The sequence below is a fragment of the Dama dama genome, chromosome 5 (genome assembly GCF_033118175.1).
Source record: "Dama dama isolate Ldn47 chromosome 5, ASM3311817v1, whole genome shotgun sequence".
Classification (NCBI taxonomy): domain Eukaryota; kingdom Metazoa; phylum Chordata; class Mammalia; order Artiodactyla; family Cervidae; genus Dama; species Dama dama.
The window spans coordinates 105,296,607-105,305,895 of NC_083685.1; the positions used below are offsets into that span (position 1 = coordinate 105,296,607).

General features: G+C 40.6%; 1 protein-coding gene across 1 annotated transcript; it reads right to left on the reverse strand.

Annotated features, from left to right (window-relative positions):
* Window positions 1–6,812: 6,812 nt before the first annotated feature.
* LOC133056017 (diphthamide biosynthesis protein 3-like) lies at window positions 6,813–7,060 on the reverse strand. The gene is made up of 2 exons (XM_061141102.1): window positions 6,951–7,060; window positions 6,813–6,876 (listed from the first exon to the last, which is right to left on the reverse strand). Exons 1-2 carry the CDS (start codon window positions 7,058–7,060, stop codon window positions 6,813–6,815), a joined length of 174 nt encoding a protein of 57 aa, XP_060997085.1.
* Window positions 7,061–9,289: the final 2,229 nt, after the last annotated feature.

Below are 9,289 nucleotides of genomic sequence, written 5' to 3' on the forward strand. Positions count from 1 at the left end.
ACATGTAACAAAGTTGCAAAGAAGTATACACATACCAAAAAAATTAGTGCATGTAAAATGATGAGATTCTAATAAAATCTGTGGATTATACTGATGTCAATTTCAATATTGTAGTATAGTTATACAAGATGTTACCATTAGAGGCACTGGATGAAGGATACATGGACTTCTTCATATCTATTTTTTTTTTTTTTTGCAACTTTCCATTAATCTAAAATTTCAAAATTTTAAAAATTTCTAAACAGAATCAGAAAAACTGATTGAGGGCTTCCCTGGTGGTCCAGTGGTTAAGAATCCACCTTGCAATGCAAGGGACATTGGTTCGATCCTTGGTTTGGGAGTATCCCACATGCAGCAGAGCAACTAAGCCCATGTGCCACAACTACTGAAGCTCACACACGTCAACAAAGAGTAGCCTCCACTCACCGCAACTAGAGAAAAGCCTGAGTGCAGCAATAAAGACCCACCACAGTCAAAAAATAAAGCATAAATAAATAAATCTTTTTTAAAAAGAAAATAAAAGAAGAAAAACTAATTGAGACTCTAGTAGTAGTCTAAGTGGGAGATGATGGTAGTTTGCAATAGTTGGTGACGAAAGAAAAGTAGTCGGTTACAGGGTATATATATATATACATATATATATATATATATTTTTTTTTTACAGGGTATATATTTAAGGTTAAACCTGAAATAGGAGGGAAGGGGGCAAGGCACAACCCCTAAAGAATGACAGAGCTATTGAGGATACAATATAAACTGGTTTGAACCAACTAGGCCCAAGATGGAGGAAGACTCAATTCCAGGAGACCTTGAGCCTCATTATATGCTCATTGAAATGCATTTGTATGCTAATGGACTCACCCAAAGGCACCCTGACAGTTGAAGGCCAACTATTAAAGACCAAAAGTGAGCAGTGGCTCAATTCCTAGACATCCTGCCTCTTCCCCAAAATAATTGGAATAATCCTCCCAGCCAGCCCATTAAAAACTTGGCAATCACCCTATATTTCCAGGCTGTGCCCATCTTTTGAGATAGACTGCATTTTGTCTATTAAATGTGTATCTCTCAGGGCGTCTCACCTTCTGAGGGGGCCCACACTCTGTCTATGGAGTGTTCAGTTCAGTCACTCAGTCGTGTCCGACTCTTTGCGACCCCATGAACTGCAGCACGCCAGGCCTCCCTGCCCATCACCAACTTCCGGAGTTTACCCAAACCCACGTCCATCGAGTCGGTGATGCCATCCAACCATCTCATCGTCTGTCGTCCCCTTCTCCTCCTGCCCTCAATCTTTCCTAGCATCAGAGTCTTTTCCAATGAGTCAGCTCTTCGCATCAGGTGGCCAAAGTATTGGAGTTTCAGCTTCAGCATCAGTCCTTCCAATGAACACCCAGGACTGATCTTCTTTAGGATTGACTGGTTGGATCTCCTTACAGTCCAAGGGACTCTCAAGAGTCTTCTCCAACACCACAGTTCAAAAGCATCAATTCTTTGGTGCTCAGCTTTCTTCACAGTCCAACTCTCACATCCATACATGACCACTGGAAAAACCATAGCCTTGACTAGATGGACCTTTGTTGGCAAAGTAATGTCTCTGCTTTTTAAGATGCTATCTAGGTTGGTCATAACTTTTCTTCCAAGGAGTAAGCGTCTTTTAATTTCATGGCTATGGAGTGTGCATCTCCCTAAATAAACCTGCCTTCTCACTTGATTCTCAAGGCAGAGGGTCCTTGCCTGTGTGCTTATATCTCTCACAAACATCCTATATTAATAAATCTACTTATTGCTTATCACTTTGCCTCACTGAATTCCTTCTGTGTTAAGACATAAAGAATATGAGCTTCAGTAAGTCCTGACAACAGGTGAGTGATTTTAATTAAAAGACAGTGGGTTCAAGGAACTTCCTTGTGGATCAGTGATTAAGAATTCGTGCTTCCACTGCAGAGAGCACAGATTCTATCCCTGGTCAGGGAACTAAGATTCTGCATGATGTGTGGTGCAGCCGAAAAATAGAAAAAGACAGTGAGTCTGACTCTGAGTTCAAGTCCCAATCTGAGTTTTGGCTAAGTTCAAGTCCCATATGAACTGGGTGGTTTCAAGCCTATACCTAAATCTTACTGATGGATAGGATGTGGGGCATGAGAGAAGAAAAAAAAGTTGTTGACTGACTGCTAGTTTTCTTTTTTTCTTCTTTTTTTGTAGAAAGTGAAAGCTGCTCAGTAGGGTCCCACTCTTTGCAACCCCAAGGACTATACAGTCCACGGAATTCTCCAGGCCAGAATATTGGAGTGGGTAGCCTTTCTCTTCTCCAGAGGATCTTCCCAACCCAGGAGTTGAACCTGGGTCTCCTGTATTGCAGGCAGATTCTTTAACAATTGAGCTATCATTATCAGCTCAATAGAGTTCTATATAAAGCACCTTTTTAATGTTTAGAGTCCACTCTACTGGTACTTCTAAAATACCTGTGTACAAATTAATCACTGGGAATTTGTTAAAATGCAAATTCTGACTCAGTAAATTCTGGGATGGATCCTGAGAATCTGAGAATTCCAATGCTATTGATTGGTAGACTGCAAGACCATGTCTTAGAGTTAAGTTCTTTTAACTTGATGATTTAAACTTTATTGGGTGGGGAGGGTCTTGCCCAGGCAAATGCTGGAGAAGGGAGATGGGCAATGGAAAAACAGGATGGTCTCATCTCTTCCTCGAAGCCATTCTAGTTACATGATTCACCTTAATCTACCTTTCCCAACCTCACACAAAACCCTCCATGCTTCCATACATAAATGTTTCTGCAAACCAAATCAGAAAAAATTATGAATTTAAAGATGAAAGTAATCTTAACTGGCAAATGCACCAATACTCTCTCCAGAAACCCTATCTACGGGTTTCAGCGTCTGCTTGAAACCTCCAAGAATGGGAATTCACCATCTCAGACATTAGATCACTGGCTTTTCACCCACTCCTTGATAAAATAAAATCTGCCAATCAAATATATTCATCTCCCAAAATAATAATAGCAGTAATGTTTAGTGAATTTTACTAACGATATCAACTACTGTGAAGGGAGAAAGAGGGGTCACTAGACTGCTTTGATAGAGTGAAGATTTTATAGAAGAAGTAGGATTTGTGTACACAAAAAAGAAGATGGTAACTAGATAAGTTCGTAGGTACTATGAGACTAGGAAAGCAGCAAAGAGTAAAGGTATAAGAGAAAAGCAGAAAACGTTTGAGAAACTGGTTAGCCATTCTTCATAAACTGCTACAGAATAGTCGGGGATAGAACCATCAAGATTAGAGACAAATTTTAAATGCTAGGTTAAGTTAAGTCCTTCGGCTATAATTAATGGAAACCCACTGAAACTTGGGGATAGGACAGTAACATGAGAAATATCTTAATATCCTATAACTAAAAAAAAAAAGAAAACCTATCAAGAGTGATAGGGATAGAATGGGATAGTTACACAGGTAGTTGTAGAAGTCCCAGTAGAAGATTATAGATAGAGAGGGAAACCTAGGGAAATTGGGAGACCACTGTAAGTTAATGATCGCTCAAGAAAGCTATGGGAATTTTGTGGAATGAAGCAGGCTTACTTAACTATAAAGCACAAGATATACCTCAGATCATTAAGTGAGAGAAAAATATTACCACCCTTCTGCTGATTTGAATAGGTGCTGTGGTAGTCCTAGTTTGACCCCATAGGGTCAGACACTCCCCTGTCAGATACAAAAGGAGGAGCTAGTGATGTCAGCCTGACATCTACTCAAAGAATGAGGAAGAAGGTGCCTTTCCCCCTTCCTCACTTTCCTTTGATTATAAAAATGTAGCCCACTTAATCCAGAGGGCAGAGCCCCCTCACCTGCCTGCTTACATCTCTCCCCAGTGTCCTATATTAATAAATCTACCTCTTGCCTATCACTTAGCCTCTTGCTGAATTCCTTTTGTGCTGAGACACAAAGAACCTGAGCCTCAGTAAGTCCAGACATCAGGTGAGTGATTCTAATTAAAAGACTGTGGGTTCAAGTCCCAATCTGAGATGGATGGTTTCAGCGCGATTCATTCACTTTACAGAGATACAAATAGATCAGAAGAGATGATTCAAAATTACCCTGGTATGTAGGAAGGGCTATCTTTTAGACAGTAAAGAATCTAGCTAAAATTTGGAAGAGCAAGAAGCTGGAAGAAAAGAAACTCATTATTAGGATGCTGACATCATCAATAATCAAGGTATAAGGATTAAAGTGTTAAAAGGAATGTTTATAACAGAATTTCTAGGATAAACTGACAGGAATTGATCAGATATAACTGAAAAAGAGAGAGAGGACCTGTTTAACACTGATGATAGTGCTAAGGAGCATGGCTTTGTTTTAAAAAGATGTGAGGTGTTTTTTTTTATTTTGACTAGGCGGGAACGTCGTTGTGGCATGAACTTCTCTAATTATGGTAGGCAGGCTTAGTTGCTCTGCAGCATGTGGGATCTTAGTTCCTCAACCAAAGATTGAACCCTGCATTGGAAGGCAGATTATTAACTATTAGACCACCAGGGAAGTCCTGTCAGGGTGATTCTTGACTCAGTCACTTATTAATTATATAAACTTGCAGAAGTTATCCAATATCACTAACCCTCAGTTTCTATATTTGATAAATCATCGTAAGACTGTTCTGAGGATTATATAAAGTAATTCAATAAAAATTTAACACACTGTCTGGCACATAGTAAATAATAAATGTCAGCTGTTGGTTATTTTTTTTATAGTTATGGGTGACAAAATTATTACACCTAAGAAACTGTGACAATAATAATATTAACAGAAATAGGGAAGACCAGAGGGAGTCAGCTAGAGGAAGATGAGTTTAATGTAATGACGAATCTGATGGAGAGCAATGCAAGAGAGAAAATATTTAGTGATCAACTGAGGACATTTATCTGGGGTTCAGAAGAGATGCTAGGTCTAGGGAGAAACATGTAGAAATTATTTGCATAAAAGTGATCTGTACGCTGGGAAGACCCAGAGGAATCGGGTGGAGAGGGAGGTGGGAGCGGGGATTGGGATGGGGAAGACGTGTAAATCCATGGCTGATTCATATCAATGTATGACAAAACCCAAAAAAAAAAAAAAAAAAGGGATCTGTAGGTCTATAAAATATTTACAAAGGGGCAATATTTACCATTCATTTATTACACAGAAGTGAATAATAACCTATGTTTATTGAAAGTTTGCCAAGTACAAAGTGCTTTACTTACAGTAAATTTTTAAATCCAAATAACCCCTTCATGATATACATACTACTATTATCCTCATTCTTTTTGTTTTAATCTCCTTTAAAAAAAAATTAAAGAATCCTGGGACTTCCCTGATGGTTCAGTGGTTAAGAATCTGCCTTGCAATGCAGGAGATGCGGGTTTGATCCCTGATTGGGGAAATAAGATCCCACATGCCTCAGAGCAACGAAGCCTGCATCTTGCAAATACTGAGTCCCCGTACTTCAGAGCCCTCACAGCACAACTAGGAAGTCTGTGCACTGTCAAAAAAAAATCCCTCGTACTTCAACTAAGACCCAATGCAGCCAAATAAATAAATATTAAAAAAAAAAAAAAAAAAGAATCCTAATGACTTGAGGTAGATGATGCTTTTGTCAGATAATGAAGCAATTAGGTGTATAGTATATAAATAACAGGGGCTTCCCTGAGAGCTCAGACGGTAAAGCGTCTGCCTGCAATGCGGGAGACCTGGGTTTGATCCCTGGGTCGGGAAGATCCCCTGGAGAAGGGAATGGCAACCCACTCCAGTACTCTTGCCTGGAAAATTCCATGGATGGAGGAGCCTGGTAGGCTAGAGTCCATGGGATCACAAAGAGTCAGACACGACTGAGCAACTTCACTTTCACTTTCATATAAATAACAAAACTGAAGGAAAGAAAGATAGCACTGATTTGAAATTATCTTCTTTTATGATCAGATGGAAAATTAAGAAAACGTCCAACTCAAAGTTCTAGGCACAAAATTCAGGTATGTCGTGTGGTGGACTTGCTTTTTCAACTGGAGATGAATTCAGCAGCCAGTTTTAAGAAACCACACTTTAACAAACAGCAAGCTACAGAATGACTGTTGGGAATTTCCTGATGGTCCAGTGATTATGTTAGGGGAAGCACACTGACTGAAACTCCTCACCCTGGCCAGGCACCATAGTAACCATTTATATGAGTTATTTTATGATAGGAGGTCCTGGTAAGGAACACTGAACTAACAAGCCATCACTAACCCTAAGAGTTCAGGAAAGGTCAAAAGGAGACACCACGTGTCCGACCACCTCCCAGAATCCTTCTCACTGGCATCCATCTTGACTGAGCAAAGCATGCGCCACCAGGAAGGACTCTGAGTCAGAATGATCGGTGAAAGACAACCTGAAAACTAACCCCATTAACATAAAACCTGAGACTGTGAGCCACGAGGCAGAGCAGTTCTCCTGGGTTCCTTTACCCTCCTGCTCTCCACCTGGATGCCCCTTCCCAATAAAGTCTCTTGATTTGTCAGCACCTGTGTCTCCTCAGACAATTCATTTCTGAGTGTTAGACAAAAGACCCCCTTTCAGGCCCTGGAAGGGGTCCCTGTTCCTGCAACAGTTAGGACTCTGTGCTTCCATTGCAGGGGGCATGGATTTGATCCCTGGTTGGGGAACTAAGATCCTGAAAGCCACATGGTGCAGCGAATTAAAAAAAAAAATTATCCCCGGGAAGAAGATAGTGATTGAATTTGATTTTTCCAGCTTGGCTCATTCCCCAAAGTTCAGGCTTTGGAGTCCTAAAGTCTTCTTTAGCATTTAACTAGTTCATTATTGGTGGAAGAGGCTGGGACTGTCTCTCTACAAGTAAACTGACCTTTGTCAAAAATTACTTATATAATGAGAGAGAAGCTAGATCATGTTGCCATGCTTCCCCATTTGCCAAATCTTCCTGGGTGATGCAGAATTTATTCCCGCTTGGGCAGGGGTAGAAGTACATCTCTGAGTTCTTTACATATCGGAAGTCCTTGATCTCCACCTCATCGTGAAACACTGCCATTGTCACCGGGGCCACAGAGGTCTGTCACCTCTGCCATCCTACCCAAGCCAAGGCCAGTCCAACTTCCAGGTCCCCAGCCAGCCAGGCCTATTCGTATTCTTCAGGTGAGGAAATTGAGGTTCATGGGGCTTGGGTGACTTGCTCAAGTTTAGATGGCTAGAAGAGGTAGAACCAGGATTTAAACCAATTCATGCAGTGTCAGAGCCTGGGCCGTAAATCACATATGTGCTGCTTCACTCTGCAATAAGTTATATTCCCGGTTTCACATCCATGGAGGGAATCACTGTGAATGCAGAGAAATCATTACTCTAAACCAATACTCTAATACTGTGGAAAGAATAGAATTGACTCAGGTCATGATTGTCTTGTTATTAATGATTTAAGGAATCAGAACTGATGCATTATGCCTGTGTATGAGAAACAGAAAGACATCTGGGAACGCAGGGCAAAAAGAGAACATTCATAACAATACGTAGGAATGGGCCCCCAGGGCATCTTCACCGAATGTAAGCAAGAATGAAGCATGAACCCTCCCACCTTTGACTCCAGAGTCAAACTACAAATCAAACAGCAGGATCATTTGGTGAGGGTAATTGCCTCTGTTTCACAAGAACTATACTCAGATCATCTGTCTGCCTCTAGCTATAGAGTGTGGAAGGAAAAACTACCTCCTCGGTCTTCTGAGTGATACCCTGATCACTGAGGGAGGGGGAGGGAGAGTTTTTTGGGACACCTGCATTATTTGCTGATTGGGGAAGGAATCATGAGAGACTCCTCACATAGTCTGGTTCAACAACCATATGAAAAGGGCACTATTTTAATTCCTATTTTACAGGTGGGGAAACAGAGACACAGGAATGTTAAATAACTTAAGCAAGAATGCAAAACTAGTAAGTAGTAGAGCTGGGCTATGAGTCCATCTTACTCTTACTCCAGAGCTCACATGCTTAACTACCATGCTATACCACATAGAATATGATGTTCTCAGAAAACACAGACTTCTCTGGCCCAATGAGACCTTAAGGATCACAACCCAATGCAAATTACATCAGTCATCTTTGTTCTATTTAATTATATTGCCTGCTTTTGATATCCCTGGATTTTCTGCTCTTGCCTCTGAACAATAACACTAATACCACTGATCTTGTGTCCATAAACTCCTCAATCCCATTTATTTTTACATTCTCTTACAACTCTCCTCTTGTCTCCACTTTGTTTCTTTCTTTTTCTCTTGTCTTCAAGTTTTAAGCTTGGTATAATAAAGGTAATAGGTATATTAAAGCCTTTAGCAAAAATAAGGACTTTGCCTATAATAGTCCATCCACTTGCCTTAACCCTGATAGTCTTTCAGGATAAAACTCTTTGGGGAAAGGATTATGTAGCTGAAGAGGTTCTACATTCAGAGCAGGGATTTAGTTTCAATCTGTTTCTTGTTTCCATGTCCTTTGATTCTTCAGAATGCCTACTGGGAGCCTATGACTTGCACATGGTATTTTTGGTCTGTACTGTTGAATATGATAGTAGACTGATTCAGCAATATCTCTCCTTCCTCCCTTCAACCTCTTCAAATTGAGGGTGAATGTAAATGTCATATAATCTGTGATTTCTATAATACTATGATTGTAGTGCCTTTTGTATTAGTCAGGATAGGCTGGGTTGTACTTAAGAAAAAAATGTCTTGGTACATGCACTTAAACTGATCGTGAAATAGGAGGGAAGGAGGCAGGACACAACTTGGAAAGAATGACATCCGAGGACAAAACATAAACTGATTAGAATTAAATGGGTCCAAGATTTGCAAACAAATCAACTTCAACTAGAACTTGATCCTCAGTGTATGCTCATTGTAACTCATCAGCAAGCTAAATGACACACCCAGAGGCACCATGACAGTTCCAAGGCTGATCATCAAAGATCAAAAAGTGGGCAGTAGCCCAATTCCTAGAAAGCTCTGCCCCTTCCCCCAAATAGTTGAAATAATCCTCCCATTCATTACCCATGAAATAACCCAGCTCATAAAAGCTAACTAAACCACATTTCAAGGCCACACTCACCCTCTGCAATGGCTCACACTCTTGTCTATGAAGTGTGGTTGTTGTTGAGTTGCTAAATTGCGTCCAACTCTTTATGACCCCATGGACTACAACACACTATGGTCCTCTGTCCTCCACTATCTCCTGGAGTATGCTCAAATTCATGTCAACTGAGTCGGTGATACTGTCTAGCTAC

Coding starts and splice junctions, on each gene's coding strand:
- LOC133056017 (XM_061141102.1), bottom strand. CDS start 7,060: ATGGCAGTGTTTCACGATGAGGTGGAGATCAAGGACTTCCGATATGTA. Junction 6,877..6,950: donor AAATTCTGCATCACCCAGGA/AGATTTGGCAAA, acceptor TTTTGACAAAGG/TCAGTTTACTTGTAGAGAGA.